The 23,883-nt window shown below is 33.0% G+C and overlaps 1 protein-coding gene across 1 annotated transcript in view; it reads left to right on the top strand.

Moving 5' to 3' along the window:
- LOC106458489 (FMRFamide-activated amiloride-sensitive sodium channel-like) overlaps positions 1 to 20,482 on the top strand; it is a 29,535-nt gene extending 9,053 nt beyond the window's left edge. Inside the window, exons 3-8 of the mRNA XM_022384717.1 lie at positions 1,308 to 1,471; positions 10,401 to 10,473; positions 11,202 to 11,280; positions 14,103 to 14,306; positions 15,492 to 15,567; positions 20,168 to 20,482. Coding sequence (XP_022240425.1) covers positions 1,308 to 1,471; positions 10,401 to 10,473; positions 11,202 to 11,280; positions 14,103 to 14,306; positions 15,492 to 15,567; positions 20,168 to 20,482 — 911 coding nt within the window. The remainder of the gene's footprint in view (positions 1 to 1,307; positions 1,472 to 10,400; positions 10,474 to 11,201; positions 11,281 to 14,102; positions 14,307 to 15,491; positions 15,568 to 20,167) is intronic.
- Positions 20,483 to 23,883: the final 3,401 nt, after the last annotated feature.

Raw genomic sequence — 23,883 nt, 5'->3', positions numbered from 1 at the left:
AAATTCAAAGTCCAATTTAACTACTAAATTTAAAGTATTATCTAATTCAGTTTCAGGCTATTTCAAATTCTAATACGTAACAGACAGCAGCAGATAGTCTTAGTAGTTTTGTCATAAGGAAAAACAAACAAACAATTTAACCATCAAGAATACATCAACATATCAGGTATATCTTTATCATCACAATACTGATTGAAGAATTGATATAATAATGATGAACAAACCCTGAAAAATTAAAAGCGTAGTTTAAAAAAAAACATAACCGAGAGTCTCAACATATTTCATATAAAATGTTTAACATTTTTAAAAGATGAAATGTAGGTTTATAGAATTGTGACTGACAAATGCATATTAAAAAGACCGTTTTTGAACAACAACAGAAAACACAGCTTGAACGCCATCTTATGCAGCACATGGACGAAACGTTCAGATCAGAGATTTTTAAAGTATAGGAATAGTTATATCCAATTTTGAACTGTTGACCAAGAGGTGGAAAACCAGTAGGCAGCACTCATCACCTTTGCAGCTACTATTGATCGAAGGTCCGGCATGGCCAGGTGGTTAAAGTGCTCGACTCGCAATCTGAGGGTAGCGGGTTCGAATCCCTGTCACACCAAACATGCTCGCCCTTTCAGCCCTTTCGGGCGTTATAATGTGACGGTCAATCCCACTATTCGTTGGTAAAATAGTAGCCCAAGAGTTGGCGGTGGGTGGTGATGACTAGCTGCCTTCCCTCTAGTCTTACACTGATAAATTAGGGACGGTTAGCGCAGATAGCCCTCGTGTAGCTTTGCGCGAAATTCAAAAACAACAAAAAACAACAAACTATTGATCGAATGGCGTGGTTAACTGTCGCAGTTCTAACGCCTCCACAACTAACAAGCACTATAAGTTTTAGTTGTCGAGTCATATGTTAATAAAGTCTTTTCTACACTTAGCCCAAAGTGGGAACACGAAAGCACTCTGGTGATTTTGAAATGAAATGCTGTACTTGTGATAACAATTTCCGGTTTATGGCGGTAGATAGAAAAAAGAAATATGCAAAATAAAGTAATTAGTAAAAAAAGGAACATAAAATGACAAATTACTCAAAATGAAAGGTCGAACGGTTAGAATTGACTACAAAATATCTAGGACATTCAACGAATGTTTATAAACGTTTTAAATAAATTCAAAAATAAAGTGAAAAATTAAAGTCTAGTATAAAATTAAAACATTTAATGCAGACATCTGTCAGGTAGCACTTATATAATTCGTTTGGTTGCTGTTAAGCACAATGTTCTACTCTAAAAGATTCTTATTATTAGGTTTGAGGCTTACCTTGAATATTGAGCGAGACGATTATATGGACCAGATAGTTCCAGAATATGGCGCTAGACTGCTAGTTCATGCATTCGGAACAATTCCAAGTTTACAACAAGGAGGAATCATCTTGAGACCAGGGATAAAATCATATGTCAGCATTAAGATGGTATGTTGGTTAGCAGTGTTTCGAATGAAAACTGAAACAATAGCAATATCCTATATTTTAGTGTGATTTTTTAAATTAAGAAAGGCTTAATTGGTTTTAAATTTGCCTTTATTCAATCCAGAATATCTCGCAAAATCACATTAAGATTTACTGCTTAGAATTAACACGTTTCGCTAAAGCTAAAACCAGTTTCTTTTTGAAATCAGAATACTTCTTCCCAACTCCCCATTTAATTTAACGTACAGACTCACAGTTCCTTGAAATTAAATTATATAATTATTTAATCTACAATAAAGAATATAATATAGCTAAACTTTTAATAAGATTCATAGTAAAGTAATCAAGACTGAGGTTGTAGAGCTAGCTGTCTTTAATCATTATAGGGGTATTATGTAGCTTTCAATTATATTAACAAAGAGTTTATTTCTCATTGATCGTTAGACCATTTAGTTCATGTTACACAGTTTGAGTTTATTCATAAAAATACGAAAATATTTAATCCTTTGTTTCTTAATTTTAGAATGTTTGTTATCTGATCTTTTTAGGTTCATACATATTAATATAAATTTGTGCACATACACATTGCTTGAAACTTCCTCCATTGATTTTATTCGAAATATATCACAGAAGTATTATTACCATTATTTTGTTTTAATGAAAAACGAGTTTTCAAAGTACTTTGCATTAATTTTAGATCAAAGTTTCCGAACTTTCTCAGACCCAGCAAACAAATTTACTGAAATAGCTTACTCTATAAAGTCAATGTCATTAATAACTTTAGACAAAAGTAAGCTAGCTATAAAGATCAAAACTAAAAAGTAAACGATAAATTCGTGAAACTATCTTTCTCAAATAAATTGACAAGAATAACGTAATGTCACAAATAAATACACGAGAAAACTAGAAACCTATAATGATTAGAATGCATTGGATCATCATTTGTAGACTCTCGCTATTAACGATATTTTTTGGCTCTAAGCCAAATCACGCGCTGTTCAATCTCTCCAGTATTTTGCTTGTTTGTTTGTTTGTAATTAAGCACAAAGCTACACAATGGGCTATCTGTGCTCTGCCCACCACGGGTATCGAAACCCGGATTTTAGCGTTGTAATTCCGCAGACATACCGCCCATTATTATGCAAGAAATAGTAACTTTTAATTTTATAATATGTTCTTGAAACTAAGTAGATTCCATAGACTCTTAATCTTGTAATACTGGACTAGCGTCTTCAATCAGTTTCTGTATTATCATTTAATATCAACGTGAAAATACTTATTTTATCTTGAGATTTAACTTACTAAGTAAGAAAATATATAAAATTCACACTATCTATTGTTTTTGTTTTAGAAGGAAAACTAATATTTGGAGTTCAGCATTTTCTGTGATTGGACTTACTTAACTTGTTAAGTCTGAGAACTATAGAGATTCCACATAAAACAAAATAGCTTGATAACGTATATATATACATATATATATCATTTTATATATATTTTTAGCGCAAAATAGAGAGGCTTCCGGAACCCTACCGTGGCTGTAGCAGTTCATTTCAATCCAGTCCACTAGGTGACTACTTACGACAGAATGGTCAGGAGTATTTACTACTAAATAAGGTCTATACGTATGAGGTTGGTATTATTTTAGTGACTTGTAAATCGTTCAATGATGTTGTGTTTTTTGTAAGACAAATTACTTGCAAGGTTGATTGACTTGATAGGCTACTTACCCAAGTCTGCAGAGCGTTTACCACTTGGTAATTTTTTTTTTACAGTTGGAAACAGAGGAGCTAATTTTTGTTATTAACATCAGGGTAAGACTCTTCACGTAGAAACGAACTTAGCTTTATATAAAAGAAGGAAGTTAGGAACATGTTTTTTTTATTTAGTTTATGAAAGATATTTGATATTTTCAGTCTGAATGTCATCGTATGCGACACGTTGCCCAGAGTACCTATAGTTGAGATACGGACATCTTTAATCTGGAAGTACTGAACAGAGGGAGGCCAATCAGTCAGCAGCATCTTTGCTAACCAGCTAGCGGGATTGAAAAAAAGTCAGTTATAACCAGCACACAGCTGAAAGTGCGAAGCGTATTCAGAGGCATATCTGCAGTCCAGCATGCTAATCTAATTTATGAATATAAATAAGAGAATGCTAGAATTCAAAATTCTACTCATCATTAATTGGCGTATTTAAGACATTTAACTCGGGCTTTAGAATATTCATTAATATTAACAGAATCATATCGTTTCTGAGTAGCCTAGATTTTTGTTTAATAATATTTAAATATAACACAAGAAATTACGCTTCACTCTTATGCTGTGTTCATGTTTATAATCCGGAACAATTGTTTCGACATAAAAAAAGAGACAGGTATTTGAGAAACTTTAATCGTCCGTGTTCACATTCCAAATATTTGATCCTGATCAACGCTGTACAGATGTATGTATTGTTAGTGCTAAAACAGCACACCAGCTGGCTCTCCTTGTTGATCAAAATATCTGATAAATAAAATCTCACGAGGTATTCAATCGTAAAACGCCTTCCTGTAGCGGAATTCGAAAAGTCACGTGTTTACACTATATCCGATACTATTATAACAAACGTGTCAAATTAGCTTTACGATAATTATGGTAAATTTAATTTGTAACAGTGCAATCATCATTCGAGTAGAATAAAGTGCTTTATTATTCCCCTTTTGCTTAAGTATTCATATTTTTTTTACAAAATATGTGTTTTCAATTTTTACATTATTGCAATACTTCACATGTTGATTCCAGTTTTATTTGTGAATAGCACACTCTGCCTACTGTAGTCCACTCTCAGAAAGCCGAAGATTTGATCACAGAAACTAATTAGCCTGACCGGGTTATAACTCAAAATAGAAATGCACACATATTGTTGTTGGAATGTTGTTATCAAGGACTAGCTTTTACATAAATTAATGCCGTGTTCCATCCGGCAAAAAATCCGATATTTCGCATGTCCTTATAAATAAAATAAACGTGATGAGTGTAATTACTGTGACACTAGCCAATACTTTCTCACCAGTCAAGAGATTCGTATACTGAAACCACAGGTCACAATATTTCGTTTAAACATTTCTCCATTGTTGCCACAGGATCGTCACACCTTGAACTCCGCATTAAAGAAATATTAGTAATACCAAAAGAACGCTACGTTCTTAATGATTTACAAACATCCTTAGGTCTAGAATTATTCTAAATAGCTTCACTTAATACTCAGTCGTTCGTTAAGAATAGTTATAATTATGGTTAATGTCTCATGCAACTTGTAATTCTGTTACATATTATGTAATGTGTACTTCCTTTTGCTTACCTCCTTACCGAATACTTTAAGCGAGTTAGTTATTGTTGTTAATATAATATTAATTAATAGATATGGTTATAATATTACTGCATTTGTAAGACTACCAACCGCCTACAAGTAACTATCACATCCTATAAACTTCTCACCTCTTGCTAGCTCACAAAACAAACAACGTCATTCAATTTCAGTCATTAATTTACTAATTAGCTGGACATATTAACCGTTAGACAAGCATATAATTTCAACTATACTAATTAGGGTGCTGATGTTACAGTCTTAGTCAACCATCAGAGTAGTGAAATCCACCCTCTACTTATATTTCTTCACCTCATGGAATGTCAGATATGTGCTACCAACATATTCTTCCGTATCATAAACAACCTACATACCCATCTTTGATTCCCATAGCAATAAAGTTTTGAGAGTTTCACCAATGACATATAGTTTCAGTTTGTTTATGTTTTTAACATACTTGTTCACGTCACATGACCACTGTAACTCGTAGATTACCTCGTTGAGCTGTTTACACACCAGACATGGATTAATACAACAATAACAACAACAACAACCAAACTTGCTTACATGATGCAGTGGTGTAATCTAGACAGCTGAGGACCATTTAAATCCAGAGTAATTTTCTGCAAAGGAGAGTCTGCATATCTCTACCAGAGTTTTCCTTTTCATGATGGATTTCCTCTGAGCAGCACACACATGGTACAGTGTTTTCATTATCTTCAATATCGTTACACAATTGCAGTTGTAAGATTCATTTCTGCACATTTGTGACAGTATATGGTATCTCCTTATATTCTCTAGTTCTTGCATTGTGCATAATCTAAAGTATTTTGTACTTTAGATCTTTTGGAACCACTATCTGCATCATGGATCATAAAAATGGTACAACACACCATCCCGTCTTTGTAACTGTTATACAGGTGCTAGATGTTATGTGCATCAGTAATACATTCAGTTTAAGTCAGTCATGCTTCACCTTGCTGCACTGAGTCCTTCATTTGCTCTTCATGAAGTTCTCGAGTATTTATTTTCGTGTCCACCAATAGGTAGAATTTTCATCACCTGCATATATATATTATCATCGTTGCTGCGATTGTTTGGAAAGATGCACAGTGTTTAAAATCTAGATATAAATAAATGGGCATGTTCTTACCATTTGGCAAGAAAATGAGACCATTAGTATTTCCATGTTATTGACCCAAACCATATTATAAAGTGAAGTTATGGTCTTGTAGGGTTGTTATCCAACATGCAGTCATACCTTTCAGAATACTTATCTTTATCAGCTATTTCTGTTAAGCATGCTCCTCAGATAGTGAACTTCCTATCATTTAAGTAGTGATGATAGTGTTTGACAGATACTACAATTAGCTGAGTGTACCAGTTAAGGAAGCAAAAATTGTATAAAATAAAATATTAGAAAATATTTCCCTTCCTTCTTTCTTTTATTGTTAAATCTTTAATGACCTCATTAAATGCTAATTGCATACCCTGCTTTATGGATGGTTATAATTTTAATAAATAAGAACTTGTGTCTTTAAATTAAAAAAAAAGGTCAAAATGTGTCCTATTTCAGGTTTTTCCTCTTCTTGGGCAAATATCCTAAAAACGGATAGTCAGGTAGTTTCCAGTTACAATATAAAAAATTACGAAAATCGAGCTAATCATCTATGGTTGATCTGAATACGTTTTTAAGACCTGGGTGTACGAATATTTTCCATCAGAAGTGGCTGTGACGTACCTCTCCCAGAAGCGATAATTTTCGGTGGCGTCACATTATCTACGAAATGCCAAACAAAGTGAAAATGTAGTTCTAATAAAGGCCTTTCCAACACGACTTTATATCAACTGTGGTTATTATATGGCTTACGGATTTGCATGTTCAAAATAATCTTAATACAAGCACTTAACCTTTGTATCTCACTATCACTGATATTGGTATCTACTATGAAAGAACTTCAAAACCATTTCTTTAAGAAATGGAATGCTTGCTCATATAAGTTCATCCACTCAAAGTGCGTATCTTTCTTATTCTATACAGGAAGTGGTGATAGACGTTGAAAAATATGGCCAAAAACTATTAATAGTACAATGTGAAACCTAGAAAGCAATGGACTTTACATTTGGTCTCCGTATTGGAATAAGTTTTTAATGACTGTGATCTTTGCAGGATCACTGGACACTCTGTTCCTGCCAACAATCTGACCAAACATTTCACTTTAAAACATTCTTCTTTGATAAAAGAAAACACCATTCTTAGGTTATCAGTTGTGGAATTAAGTATATAGCCAAAAAACATGCCATCTACTTAGGTGAGATAGCTTTATCATTGAAGCTCTCTTAGTGTAAGCTCCATACGCCTTTCCAAAGAGGCAGAGGGGTTACACAGGCCCAACTGTATATTAACAAATTCATACAGTTTTTCAGAGCTTTACGTCTACTTTCATCATGCAGTTTTACTTTCAGTAACCTTTCATTGTATCCAGACATTCATCCATTCAAAACAAAAGAAAGGCATTGCGTGGGTTACTGCATTCACTCGCCATAAGCTTACACACTACCTTGGAGTTCCATCCTTCCTCACAATAAGTACAACAAATGACCAAACATTCTTTAAAAGTTTCGTTATTCCATCTTTGAACATCCACTTGATCTAAATATGGGAAGATTACTGTTGCATCAAGAAAGCCTACGTGGTGATGGTGATTGTTGTATGAAATGTGCATCATCTGTGTCTATATTATGATGTGTCATTTTTGTTATACTCAAACGACCACCTAGCTCTACAAACACATTGGCAAACTTTATGAGCTAGTAATGAGTTCCTGTCTCTGATCGGACACAATCCTCTCTCAGTGATTTCACATGTCCAGGAAGCCACTTATTTACTTTCAGATGTCTTACAAAAATGCTAGTTATACAGCTAGTTGTGTCATCTTTATCTTTGTTAGCATTTTAATGACCATTTCAAGTAGAAAATGAATAATCAAATTTTTATAATAGCAGAACAGAACCAACACAAGGACAAGATTCGCTCCAGTAATCTTTTGAACAATCTTGACAAAAAACAATAAATTTCCGGCATCTGTTCTTTGACCTAAACAGACGGAATCTATCCACTAGACGTCATCTTTAGTACATCACAGAACACAATTTCAACCATTGGAGGTCCTCCTACACCATCCCTTTAAATACTTGCAAGTTAACCTGCTTTGTCTTACATCCAATATGAAATGTAGTTGCAGGCAAGTACTTCCTGCCATAATCTCTTTTACTTTATGGATGAGGTGCCCTCATTGCTAGATGAAGGATTTCATTTCCCTCAACTTGGAGACATATACATTGTGACAAGTAGAATATACTTGAGCAATCTCAACAGCAGAATGTCGTGGTACATAGAAATATTCATCACCTTTGCATTTCATGTTCATCACAGCTAAAAGATGTGGTCTTAGGATGTTATTACTTTACCTTACCAACATAGAGGCCATGTGACTGCAGGATTGTGGTGAAAGTTTGGCTACTCAACCTGATGGACTTTGTTCTCCACATGCATTCACCTCTCTCTTGTCACAAATGATTCTTATATGCTGTTTAGAAATGTATGAGCTAGTTAATGAATGTCTAGGAGCCCCATAGATACCACCCCAGTTGGATGTAGGACGTCTAGTTTAGTTGTTAGTATTGTGATCCACCCATGCTATATTATGTTCCTGTATACAGAAGATAACGAGCAGAGATAAAGTTGCTTAGCAGATGTGGTTTCTTCTAGCCTCTCTTTCTACATTTTTGGTTATGACGACAGGCTGAGAGTGTGCTCTTGGCCCAGAAGAGGGACTTTTATAATCCTCATCCCACTCTCAGATAATCTTCTCACCGCAACTGCAACATCCTCTTCTCCATCTCAGATTCTAGGAAGCTCAAGTAGGCAATATTTTCATGATCATGAAATGCAGACTTTATAGTTGCCAAAGAGACAAGTGGAACAAAAAGTCACGATCAAAATAAACTTAAAAAAACAAACCCTTAACTACGAAATCAAAATGGCAACATTATAAATTATTCTATGATAAACTCGGGTAAAACTGGAGGAAAAGAAAAGATAAAAAGAAAAGTATTAAATTTGTAATATGGATTTGAGAATAGAAAATAAATGAAAGACTATAACACAGATAACAATAATCTTTATTACAAAATTGAGGAAAAACAAAAACAATTGTACGTTTTACAAATGTTTCTTTTATTCACGACTATGGTTTCGCGAATAAAGGCATCATCAAATACAGACTGAAATACTGTGTAAAAGGTTTATCTGTTTAAACAAACAACCAGAAGTAACCTTGACATTCAACTTGAGACAAGTGGGGTGAGGAATAGGAGGAGCTTAAGTTGGTTTGGTTGTTTAGAGCTTTTTCTGGATTTGTTTTTAGACATCTATTCATTTCTAAAATTTTCAGTCTACCTAATTTTTTACTTTATTCACAGATATGTAAGATTTTGCAGTTCTCTCTGTATCAAATTGGTGTTTAGTTTCAATAACGTGGGATGCAAAGGTTGAGTCCATATTTTATTAATTTCCAGCTTCTAGAATGTTCTTTAATTCTCGTTTCTATGGAACGTCCTGTTTGACCTATGTATACACTATTGCAGTCTTGACACTTTAATTGGTATACACTGTTGTTGCTGTACTTTTTTATTCTGTCTGTAGATTTCTTTGTTCAGCATGTTATATATTTTGTGAGAAGGTTTTACAATGTAGCTTATCTTAAACCATTTCTTTTTTCTTTGCTTCGTTTGGTACAGTATGTGGGTATATTAATTTTAAGTTTATGGCTTTTCAAACTGTAAAACGACCAGGTATTTGCAGAGTTATGCATTCACTGCATCTACAGTGAATTTTGAGTTCAGATTTGTTATTTAATTAATAACACTTTCACATTTAATCTCACCATTTTTTTTAGATCCAACGTCTTTTTTTTATTAGCCAAGATGCTGTTGCAGGTGTAAAGTCAAACAGATTTTTCCATGCAGTAGCTATATTAAAAGTCACAAATTTCACATTCATTTCACTTACTCTAAATTTTCACAATTCTGATTATATGTCTGTTTTCATGAATTATGATGACTCTCCATTCAGTTTTATAATGTAAATATATTTTAAAATCTAGGAAAAACAGATATGTGGTAAATAGAAAATGATCAATTTTATAAGAGCTCGTTTCTTCTAACTGTAAAAGTTCCTGGTAGGTTTTCAATAAAAAAAGTAATAAAATCTCCAATTTATTTTTACAATTTAGTTAATTTTGCAATATTGCATCTCTCGCATAAGATATGTACTGTTTACTATAAGCGAACAAACATGATACCGACGACGTGCCTGAATTGAAAGTGTAACATTTTTCTAAGTTGGAACAACCATCATTGATTTTTAGCATTTTTATTTTCTTATTAGGTTTCAGTGACAGTTTTTAAAACTTCCATGTAAATAAGTCTTTTCTATATTATTATTATTATTATTATCATTTTTAGAAGGTAAGTCGTATTAGTCATTGGAATAGTTGTTTTATATATTTTTTCCTGTTGATAGTACTGTCAAGCCCTTTGTCAGGAGGCCGAGTTACTTCAAATGTGTGGATGTCTGGGGGAAATTTCTCGCGAAGGTAACAATTCTTGTGACGCCTGCAATTTAACACAAGGTAAAGTATGACGTAATTTTAGTGTTAACACTTACTACGTTGGTTATAGTGAGAGTAATTATTGTAGTTTTAAAGACAGTATTATTAATGATAATGTTAAAGTAAAGATAACTCATTAAATAGATTACAAAAACAATGAATAAATCCGATGTAATGGAAAACGAACTATGTATGTTGTTACTAAACTTTCTAAATGTTTAACATTTTAAAAAATATAATTTATTTTTATGTTTGGTAATAATTAATAAATATAACGTGCTTTAAAACGTCTTAAGTTCTTATGTCTGCACGAATTCATCATTTCTTCACTACTGCTGGGCAGTAACCTGTTATAATCACTTAAATACTAACTTTTAAATAAGCGTACTAACCGATGATATTTTTGTATGTCAATGTTTAGCTACTTATTATTGGTATCAGCACTTCTTTCACGGATATATTGTTTTTATTATATTTTACAACAATTTTGTGTAATATGCTCCAAATGTTTCTTGTCATTTTCACTAATTATTCAACTTAATTGCTACAGTCAGTTTATTATTTAAGTAGACGAGAATCTGAAATATTGAAGAGATGTTTAATTAGTTGATTTTTTAAAATAAAAATTATCATTATTTTAATATTCACCCCCAGTTATTTGTTATTATTTATGAATGAGAAAAATTAGATAACTATTTATATTGACATTACAGTGAACTGTCGCAGGCAATTCTTCAGAAAGTCTGCTATGGGTAACACCAAGTGTTTCACACTTTGTAAACCAGCATGTCAGTAAGTACAACATTACCTATTTGGGAGAACTTTATACACCTACAGATTCAAAAACAACTAACGCTAAAACAGACTTATTTAATTTGTATTAGTTAAAGGTAACCCATTTCTTAAGTTTCTAATTTCGTGTTTTATAATTATATATAGTTTGTAATACTTCACTATTTTCTGCCCCCCAGTGGCAAAGCGATATGTCTGCGGACTTACAACGCTAGAATCCGGGTTTCGATACTCGTGGTGGCAGAGCACAGATAGCCCATTGTGTAGCTTTGTGCTTAATTACAAACAAACAGTATTTTCTATAAATATAATATATTTTGTTTTGCGTAATATTTTTAATGCTGTCTCTGTTATTTTAAACTTTTAAAATTGTGTTTGCAAGTGAAGTAACGTTTTAAAAACTGGTATCTTTCAAATGCGTTCATCCACGTGATATTTAGTATGTTTCTCAAAACCACGAATTCATGATTTTAAATTATATTCTATACTGAAAGTTAAGTCTAACTTTTAATTATTTACCCTCGTCCATTGTTCTGCATAATCAGGTTTCATAGAGTATGAAAGTAAATATATTTGATTATTTAAGTTGTTAAACATATCAATGGGTCACTGGTAATAAAAGTTTGTTTTACAAGTTAATTGAACAAAGGAAATTATTTTGGTAGATTAACAAACAAGATAACTTTTCTGATTAAACAAAGATAAACAATGAAACAGATATAATAAATAGAAGAACATATCGTTTTTATTTCTTTTTAATAAACGTCATTTAATAAGTCATATTCAAATTTCATTAGTTAAGCCTTAAAAAAAAGAAAAGCTAGGGCGTTAGCACCTTTAATGTTGAAGAATTAAATAAAAAAATGGCCAGATTTATAAGTCTTTGTTTGTTTGTTGTTAAGCACAAAACTACAAAATGGAATATCTGTGCGCTGCCACTGCTGGTGTGAAAACCCGACTGTCAGCATTATAAGCCCTCAGACTTGCCACTGAGCCACAGGGAGGCGTATAGGCACTTGTGATATTATAATAGAATGCTATTCTCTGGAATGATAAATTGGATTATGTTTTAGGATTAATAACTTTTATATTACATCGCCTTCTGCGCCGTTGACCGTTTCTGACACCACTTTGTTACAAGGTTGTGGCTATTTCTATCAGGAATTGATTCACATCAAATGTAAACATAACAAATTTCTCTTTATTACTTTATCAATAATATATAAGAAATTTAGGTTTTGTTTCTTACTGGCAGTATATTTTCTTCTTTCCCTCTTTCGGTTTGTTCTGTTAAACGCCCACCTTTAATATTTCTTTCTCAAAACCACGCCAATAGGTCCTTTTCTGTTGGACCTTGCACACATCTTTTCCGTAATTAGGATTATAACATTATTAATCTTATGGGGGTTCCGTAAACTACACAGCGGCTAAACAGAAAAGACATCTGATCTCTTCAATAATTTTCTAAATACTTAGGGCTGTAATATACTCATCCCTTAGGAACTGACCAAAAGTCGACCGCTTTCTTAACTCTCTCAACCCCAAGCGATTCTTACACCGAATTTCATAACACCTTGGTGACACAATGGTAAACTTAAAGGCTTATAACGCTAAAATTTGGGGTTCCATCCTATGATCGAGATAGAGCAGTTATCTCATAATGGAGCTTTGTGCTTATGCAAAAACAAACAATAAACAAATCAAATGGATTCCGAAAAAGAAACGTATTGTTTGGATCAATGACTTTCAACGAGTGGGACATAATGATGGCTTCTTGATTCAAGTTACAACTCTTATTAACGTACTTTCTTTTCTGTTATTAGACTATGAAATAATTATTGTGTTGATATTACTTATCTAAAATTGATAATAACAATACAACTTTCCTAATGTGCCACCTATGGCTGAATAGTTTAGGTTAGGCTTAAATTTATTTTCTTTTTAACTAACCAACATGAGTATAATATAAATTAATTATTGATAAATAATTTGATTACTAATACTTGTAGTTTATAATAAATTTCAAGAAGCTTCACTGGCATAAGAAGGCTTAATATATATGTATATATATATAATAACTTAGTTTATAAAAATACAAATTGTTTTATAGTCTTATCATGATATATCGAGTACAAGTAAAAGTACCCATCTCCAGTAACGGCAAAAGTTTCAGTTAATCTATCAATTTGAATTATTTCATGGACTTTAAGTTAATTGTGTTGCACTCTGGATTTCATTGAAGCCAAAGCTCCGAGTTGCTTATACCGCCCACTGCGAAAAGTAATTGTTGAGCATTTTAGTCATGATAAGAGCCGCTCAACAATGACATACGGTAAATCTACATTTTTATTTTTTAAGTTACGTCACATTTTGAAATGTGAATGATAGTGTCATGGATTCTTAACAATTTAATGTAGAATATCTTGCTTGTGAAATAAAATTTGACATCACTATTATTCATGCCTGTTCTCCCGTCATTTCAAAAGTGAATGTTGAACTTTGTCTGCGTGCACAGCTTTTCAAACGGGAGAGAGACACCACGGTTTGCGATATATACATAAAATTTGGCGATGTAATAAGTCATATCACGCCGTGTTTTATATTTTCGTTAAAAAAGTTTTTGAGATAGTATGAAAAGAAATTAGGCAAGAAAATATACTTATTATAAAGTAATTTACCTAAAGTATCAATAACTCGAAAACCTTTTGAGTTTTGATTCCAGAGTCTTCATTGATTTCGAGCTCATAGAATTTGAAAGGATCTGCAGACAGTTCATTTGATATATTTGTGTCATAAATTTTGATTATTTATTTCATGATAAGAGACATTCGGTACGACATGACAGTGTCCCAGTCCGATTGGCCCAGCTTACCCCACCAAGCGGAAGTTTTGAGGAGATGGCCAAATCTAAATTGGAAGCTTGCCAACCATGTCATTACCCATACCCCTGAAGACCCGCTGAGTCTGCAGCAAGAAGAGTTTCAATATCACAACCATAAATTTGTATTTGATGTCGATTCAATTAGGTAGTACTCTATAAACATTTGAAGAAGTTCTAAAATTAATTTGTTTTTGCTTTAAACCAATGATTTTAAAAACGATGTGATGGTAACATGACACAGTAATTCCTACCTTCATTTCCCCCTTTAAATTTGATAATTTATCTGTATTTACTCCCACAAACATTTCTTCTATGAATTAAAATACTTCGCAAGGATGAGGCGTCTAGAGCAAAAATCTATGTATTTGAAGTTACTTTCTTCCATTGAAATCTTCCAGTTATTTATGTTTAGAACGTCTAGCACCACAGATGATTAATTCTTCATTCCACTACGGATAACGTGTACTTAACTTGGAAATAAATAATATTGATTTTTATTCTCAGTTCCTATTAAAAATATGCAAATGCTATGAAACATTCATCAAGTTGGTTAACCACTGGTTGCATTCTATGAAATAAATATACATTAAATCATTTAAATAAATTTGTAAAAAGCTAGTGATTTGTCCAAAATATCCGCTTGCTCTTCTGTCTACAGGGTATTGAGTACAGTTTTTTTCCTAATGATTTTTCAATACTAATATTGCTTTACTTAACACTTGAAAGGCTGAGGCTTAATAAAATAGAGGTGGTTTTATAAATTGGATTGTTTAACTTCGTTACATTTTAATGGGACCAGCATGGCCAGATGGTTAGGGCGCTCGACTCGCAGGGTCGCGGGTTCGAATCCCCGTCACATCAAACATGCTTGCCCTTTCAGCCGTGGGGGCGTTATAATGTGACGGTCAATCCCACTATTCGTTGGTAAAAGAGTAGCCCAAGAGTTGGCGGTGGGTGGTCATGACTAGCTGCCTTCCCTCTAGTCTTACACTGCTAAATTAGGGACGGCTAGCGCAGATAACCCTCGTGTAGCTTTGTTTGAGTTGTTTGAAGAGCTTTTTGCGCATGCTCCTTAACTGTGGCAGCTAGGGTTCGGGTCGTTGAATATTAATATGAGGATGTTTAATAGTTTGTAACACTCGCAAATGGAAAAAAAAAAACAACAAAGAAAAAAAAGCTTTCTTGTTACTTTATCAATACAACTAATAAATGTGAAATATAAAACAGAAATATTGAACTTAAAGTTAATAGATAATGCTATATCGTGCTTAATTAATGTCTAACTTATTGCCGTTCATTGCTTTAGCTTTAATTACTTTTCTTATTTCAGACGTAACCTCCTCCGAGTTCACATTTATTTACAAGAAATGAATTATTTCCGGGTTAAGGACGAGCCTGGCTATACTGTAAGTTGTAACTGTTCTGTTATCATTGTTTTCCTCGTAGCACACCTGTGTTAATTGTATGTAATGTTTCGTATTTGCCCCATAGCTATATTAACATTAATTGTATTGGTGTAAAGAGTATATCAGGAACATTATTTGTGTTTTATTTTTTTCTATATATTTTTCAGTCTTCAAAAATGGATCCAAGTATTACGTTATAACCCTACACTGTTGATGTAATACAGTAAATTCAATTTTAGCTTAAACACTAAAAAATAAGACAAAAGAAGCGAAAATTATGTTTGTAATTTTTTTATGCATTTATGCGTCTTACATGTTTAACGGAATAATACAGCTGCGACAGAGAAAAAAATTAACAAGAGGGGAATCATCCAGATTCTCAAAATTTACCTTCATTATTATTTATAGAAAATTGGAAAGGTTCGATGTTTCTGTTAATCGTAAATCTACACAATAAACTAGTTGCGCTGAACACAGCGCAAGGAATTGAATCCGGAGTTTTTGTGTTATAAACCTTGTGAACGCAATGGTTCGACTCTCGTTCTCTAACGTGATAAATTTATGCTAAATTCACGAAAACAATATTTGATTTATTAAGTATACCTGATATAATAGAAATAGTTGCAAAGCGAATCACATCAGAATTTTGACCTTACGAAGTTTTATAATTTTTAACAGTTTACAATAGTATTGTTTATTTGAGTGCCCAAAATACAATACTAACATGAAAAAATAATTGATTTTGAGTAACTCGTCTTTGGTTCGAATCTGATTAACAAAAAAAGTAAATAAATAAAAAATGTGTGTGAATTATTTTCTTCCTTTTTTAAATGGTTTTTCTTGCATCCACAAAAGAAATGAGCAACAATGAAATATAAATTGGATCCACCAATATATCACTTTATTTTGGGAAAATGCAATAAAAATGTGTTATGTTGACAAAGAACTAATTCTGAGAAAACAACAACAAACAAGTGAACAATAACAAAAATGCCTGGCATGGCCAGGCGTTTAGGGCACTCGACTCGCAATCTATGGATCGCGGGTTTGAATCCCCGTCATACCAAACGTTCGCCCTTTCATCCGTGGGGGCGTTATAATGTGACAATCAATCCCACTATTCGTTGGTAAAAGAGTAGCCCAAAAATTGGCGGTGGGTGGTGATGACTAGCTGCCTTTCTTCTAGTCTTACACTGCTAAATTAGGGACGGCTAGCGCAGATAGCCCTCGTGTAGCTTTGCGCGAAATTCATAACAAACAAACAATAATAAAAATAATAAAACACGTAAGATCAAACACCTGCCTTAAAAGTTATCGGATAAGTTTATGTTTGGAAAGACTAACCTGTTTTATAGGCTATTAAAGAGATACGACAACAAACAAATGAATAGTAATTAATATAATAAAACTCGTAAGATCAAACTGGTGCTTTAAAAGACATCGGATAAGTTTTTGTTTGGATTTTTTTTTCAAAATTATATCTAAATAGATGTTTTACTAACATGTTTTATAAAAAATAATTATAATCTAGTAACAATATTTGTATAGAGAATGACTATCTTATTTTTAGTGTTAAGTATTAGAATTTCAATTAGCCTGAAATTGGGTTAAATAATACTTTAAATTTAGTAGTTAAATTGTACTTTCGATTTAGCAGTTAAGTAAAAGCCGATATATATAGTCAGTTTATGATATTTGCCAATAAGATTGATACATACAGTTTTCTTTTTTAACACAACTGCGTTTCAATATACACACAACAATACAATTTACAATAACCTTTTTTACAAATATTTATTACAAACAATGATTTATAAACAAAAGTTTCACAAACTTACACGCAATATAAAGTCTTCTTTCTAGTTTGGAACTTCTTTGATATCTTATCGAGGGTTCACGATGAGCAAGTTAATTACGAGTTGACGTAGGTATAATTCACTTAACATGGAGCTAGCTAACTTTGTCCTTCGTTATTTACTAGCCACACACGCAGAGTTTCCACGATGAATTTATATAATGTTTTCGTAAAAATACTATGTCCGATAAGAATCCATGTAATGTTCGAACTTTGTAAAGGTTTCTTGTCAAATATCTGAAGTTTTCCGATAGATAACCGTTATAACAATCACAGTTATAGCTTCCGAAGTTTATAGCACAGTGATTATAGCAAACTAATAATCGATAGTCGCGTTGGTTATATTTATAGGGGTGTGGAGGCTTTCTAGAAATATCAGTTTTACGTAACAATACTAACGCTAACACAAGCGTTTACGTACACACATATATTGTTGATTCTTACTCTAGAGAATCTTCTGCAACTTTGGAGAATATGCGGGAGTTTTGCAATACATGTTTAACAGTGTAAGCTTTGCATATTTCTAAATATAAATTTAATCTAAACAAACGTTGATATTAAAATAAATATATAATAATAAATTTGTTACACTAGTAATTCACGAAAAGAACATTTTTATGTATATGATTCTCAAAGACATATTCCTACTTGGTCAACTGTATGACCCCTACAGATTATTAATTGTGATGGTAAAGGCAGTGAATTTTATTATGAATTTTGGGGTCTTCTCGTCTTTCTGGTGTTGGCTTTGTTAGCCTGTTGAGTTGTAGAAGCACGCTTTAATTTGGGTGTTTTGAAAATCTAAATGTGCTGCGGGTAAAACATACAGATTATTATGGATTTGTAGTTGAGGGAATTTCTGTCAATGATTATCATATTTGTGCGCTAGCATTAAAAAGCGATCACGATCTCTACCAGCCTACCTTCAAATTTAGATATATGCCCAAAGTAGCGCATCGTCCGTTATATATATGTGTGGCTGGAAGAATTTTATAAAGACAAACTTGCTCGTCAGAGCAGAAAACGCCGTCGTTTCGTACAAGTTGCGTGTCGATCGGTGCCGAGATATCGACGTGACAGGCGGACAGATGGACGGCTTTTCGTCCATAGTAGATTAAAGAGATACAACAGCAAACAAATGAATAATAATAAAATAATAAAACACATAAGATTAAACAGGTGTCTTAAAAGTTATCGGAAAAGTTTATGTTTGGAAAGAGTTACATGTTTTATAGGCTATTAAAGAGATTCTAGAGAACATAAGATTGTCTATAAGAAATTGGTATTGCTGTAAGTTATATCGTGTTTAAAGGAGGACAGTGAGGAAGCAAGTAGAACAGTCGTAAAGAAAAAGACCACGAAGTTTAGGCGACTAAATAATCTACAACTTTGGGAGAGAGAGATTTAGTTTTCGTAATTCATTTACTTTAACTTCAAAATGTAAAGTTAATCATAGACGACTCTTTAAGTATACATCTATAACAATACATTTGAATTTTGTAACGATTTCATTTTATTTAAATACTTTAATCAGTAATTCATATTTACGAGGTGCAGAACTTAAAGGAGTATACATTTTTTTCAAGTCTAGGGGAAAGGTAAAAAGATCAGTTTTTAAGATTTAGAGAAGGCCGACTTTTTTACTTAAAACGTTTCGTGTTTCTCGGTAGTACAGCGGTGATGCTAAAACCCGGGGCTCGATTCCCCGCGGTGGACTCATCAAATAATCTAATGTGGCTTTCCTCTAAAACAAATATGGATGAAGCTAATTTTCTGCTTGTGCATCCATCATTTTATTGATTACACGACCCTTAACAACACGAGTCACCCCAAAAACGTAAGTAACAAATACCATCAATATTGCAATTAATCCTACTAATTACTGCGAGGGTCTCCTATTTATTTTACACATAAAATGAGTGATTTCAATTTCAGCCAGTGTATTTAGTAACTTCTTTACACTGACCGTTGTAACAAGTAGAAGCATAAAAATACTCAATATGATCTAATACTTCATGGATCCCACAAGTAGAAAACGGTATACGAACAAGTCAATAACTTGATGGTAATTATTAATTTTTTAATTTTTTGTTATTCCAAATAACATTGATGAATGCAAGAAATATTAGACTATGTATTATTTCCTCGTCACAGCAGTGTGTTGTCTGTCAGTCAGTAAATAGACACTAAAATGACGTCACATAAGGGATGCTTAACGTTGCAATTGGTACTGTCGTGACGTCAGTAAAACGTGCACATGCCACGAATCACGAGAAGAATTAGTCACTTTGTAGGCTACAACACCGCATAGCATATGAACTTCAAAAGGAAAAAATAAAAATATTTATTACTCTTAATTTTGGTTTTATTTAATCTTGAAACAGAACATTATCGGGGACCCTGCGGAAAGTACATCTAGTATATAGCTTTCGTTTTATTTATTTTTAATAAAGATTTTTGTTTATATTACAGAGATTCAAGTTATTAACGTAATTCACTCTTATTTTAATCTTATACTGTCCGAAGAAGTTTGTAGGAGCAAGGACGCTAGGTTTCCTTTTTAGAGCGTTTTTTATTCTGTTTCACAAATTCAAGAAGTGAAACTAACAGAGTTAGAGGTTTTCTCGAAAGCTCAGTTTTGAATCAAGAACGAATGCTTCATAATACGCGAATTCAAACTTAAGGTATCTCTGCGAGTGTTTTTTTTTAACTGTATTTAAATATCTGGTTCTTTACCATGTGTAGCTTCCTCAACTTTTTGCTGATTTGGGAGGCTGCCTTGGATTGTATATTGGGGTCTCAGCCATCACCATCGTAGAGATTTTAGAACACTTCACTAGCATTATTAAATTCTTGTACGTTCGGCGAAATCGAGCTGCAGTTATGAACCATGAACTGTCACCGTCCAAAATATTTTCAAGCCCAATCACTAAGCCCAAGTTTCGAAACATTTCAATTCAAGTAACGGATGCCAACGGAAGTAAAGGAAGGAACGGTGTAAGACAAAAGAGCCCTTTGCAGCAAATTCAGCAAAAATTCACTCTACGTCGCAGCATGTAACCATCATGTCGTCAAAGATTCACTATATGCCGCAGCATGTAACCATCATGTCGGCAAAGATTCACACTACGCAGCAGCATGTAACCATCATGTCGGCAAAGACTCACTCTACGTCGCAGCATGTAACCATCATGTCGTCAAAGATTCACTATATGCCGCAGCATGTAACCATCATGTCGGCAAAGATTCACTCTACGCTGCAGCATATAACCATCATGTCAGCAAAGATTCACTTTTTCGCTGCAACATATAACCATCATGTCGGCAAAGATTCACTTTTCGCTGCAACATATAACCATCATGTCGGCAAAGACTCACTCTACGTCGCAGCATGTAACCATCATGTCGTCAAAGATTCACTCTACGCTGCAGCATATAACCATCATGTCGGCAAAGATTCACTCTACGCTGCAGCATATAACCATCATGTCGGCAAAGATTCACTCTACGCTGCAACATATAAGCACCTGGTAAAGCGTTCGATGTAAGTGTGGGATATGTTTTAAATGTAAAATGTTTGTGCATTTAAACTTAGTGTTGTTATTTTGTTGTATGTTTTGAAATTGCTAAATTTCGACTTTATATGGACTATGATTGACAGATGGTAAACTGTTATCATATTCTTGACCACTTACAATTATTTTGCTATGATTAATGATTTCACTTGATCGTCTTCAGTTAGTTAATTCTCATACAGTATGCTTATTTTAACATTGATGCTACAGTGTCAGGCTGTGTCTACACATTGTATTCAGGAACTAATTCACTGTTATCCATGATTATACAAGTAATAATTGAAAGTGCATGATAATATGCTTACTTATTTTTTATCACAGATTTTAAAAGTAAAAATACAAATATACAATCACAAAACCTCTTGATAATAATTCCCAACACCTTCGACTTATATTATAAATCTTGTTTTCAGTTATTATTACATGTTAAATTCGAATGCATTGAATACAGCATTCTTATTCGAGGCTTAAAATCTTTTCTAAGAATTTCTATTTGTCTCTAGTTCATTACATGCATTTATTCCATCGTGGTAGAAGTAATCCTTAAAAACACGGTGAGATAGTTGTCACGAAAACATTTTCTCCGATGATGGCGGTTGTATACATCATGTACGTTTACCCGGGAGTTCTTCTACTGTGTAAGGTTTTCATTACATTTCTGATCAAAACAAGCTACCTACATAGATCAGAACTACTTACGGCCGTAATATCAATAATATCTCACGAGGTTCAGAGAGCTTATAGAGATTTAGAATAGTTCTGAAACTATATATTAAGCTAACAACGAGAGCTTATAGAGGTTTAGAATAGTTCTGAAGCTATATATTAAGCTAACAACGAAAGTAATGCTTATAATAAATCATATAATAACAGAAATGAAAAACAATAAGACATATATCCAGTGATTCATATATATTAATAAGCTTCATGGGTATAATTTGACTGTTTTTGTAGAAAACTCTTTAACCTAAAAGTGTTTAACAAAAGGTTCTTATATAACTGGTCTTAACAAGGACTATATCCGGCCTGTCAAAAATATTTTGGCTACAGGTCATGCAAACCTAATCTTGACAGTAAGACACTGAATTAAAATGGAGGCATGTTATGCCTTTCTAATAGATTAATTTTGATATATTAAACTCTTACACCATTTGACTTGCAGGTCGCATTTCTTGAAAAATATGATATATATATATATGGCGCTATAGAAAAGGTCAAAAGCTTATTTTTTTCTTGGTCTGTGTGTTTTGTCTTATGTAATTATAGTTATAGACCTTGAGAAACGGCAAAACTTTAAATTAGACATCCATAGTTAAAAGTAAATTCAAGTGTAATTATAAAGAAGAAAATAGGATGAAAGTGGTTATATTTTCAATAAAAGTCATCCAACGTGTTTTATAAAAAGACTAAGTTACATAAGGGTCTAAAATCAAAGTCAGTAATTTTCTTAAGTTGAAGTTAAAAGCAGCAAGGGTCAAAGCAATTGACATAAGGGAAACACCATCATTGGGGATTTAATTCTTACATCCGTAAAGATCATGAATCAGTAAGTGTTGAAATAAATAAAGTTTTTTAGTGTATCCATCTTAGTTTAAGATCATCAGCAGACTATTGCAAAATGTATTATTTCATGTTTTTTAGCCTTAAAACCAAGTTTAATTTAACGTGTGAGACCAACGAGCAACTCTCTCTATTATTCTAAGAAGCTGAGACTACCCGTTAGGAAGACATATTGTATAAAGGACGATGTTAGATAATGTTCTCCTTCCTTCTTTCCTTTGTTATTAAATCACCAATGTCCTCATTATCATTCATTTATCAAGCCTTCCCTTGAACTCACTTTTGGCAGGGCAGGAGTCATCTTTTCTTTCTATAAGATCCATGTCTGTCTTAGCTGCAGCTGACTCCTACCTTGCAAAAATTTATATTTGTGTCCCCTAGTCCTACCATTCTCGCCATTAAGTATGAAAAAAGATGATGCATCAAAACTATCAATTCCCTAAACAATCTTAAACAACTGAAACAGATCCAATCTAACTCTTCTTTATTCAAGAGAAAACAAATTCACCCCGTATTACAACCTTTCAATCCTAGTAGGCCTTCTCTAAACCCTTTCCGACAATTCAATGTCTTTCCTAAGACAAGACGTCTAAGACTGAACACAATACTCTAAATGTGGCCTAATCAATGACCTATACAATGAAATTATAACCATTTTAGATTTGTATTCAATATCCTATTTGCCTACCACTAGCAACAGCATACTGCTTTTATGGCATAAGAGACTGATCAGCCACTACACTAAGAGCTTTTACATAACACTGTTAAAGTTATTCCCATCCAAATTATACTTATAATTCAAATTATGATGACCAACATGCATTTTCTTGCATTAATTATAATAAAACCAATCTGCCATTTATTTGCTCAACTCACTAAATGATATGAATCCTTTTGTAAAGCATCCTCCTCCTCCTTACAACCAGAAACATCCAATACCTTAATATCATAAGCAAATATAGGTAATTTATTGATCATTCTTTCATCTATGTCATTGATGTAAATGAAAAAGAGCAAAAATTCTAAGGCTGAACCCTGAGATACCTCACTTGTAACAATAATTCAGTTTGATCGAACTCCATTCATAATAGCCGTCTTCCATGCAGCTAACTTTCTATCTAATTAGCCAACTTATCCTCCACACCTATAGAGATGATTATTTTTACAAGCCTTTTGTGTGACACTTTGTCAATTGCTTTCTGAAAATCCAGATACACCAAATCTAAACATGTACCTTATCTATATAAGCAGTAACCCTTTCAAAGAATATCAAAAGATTTGTAAGGAATGATTTTTCCCTTAGTGAAACCACGTTGACTATCGAGT

The sequence above is a fragment of the Limulus polyphemus genome, unplaced genomic scaffold (assembly GCF_000517525.1).
Source record: "Limulus polyphemus unplaced genomic scaffold, Limulus_polyphemus-2.1.2 Scaffold473, whole genome shotgun sequence".
NCBI lineage: Eukaryota > Metazoa > Arthropoda > Merostomata > Xiphosura > Limulidae > Limulus > Limulus polyphemus.
The sequence above is the reverse complement of the archived record's forward strand: the minus strand, read 5'-3'. Positions and strand labels throughout refer to the sequence as shown.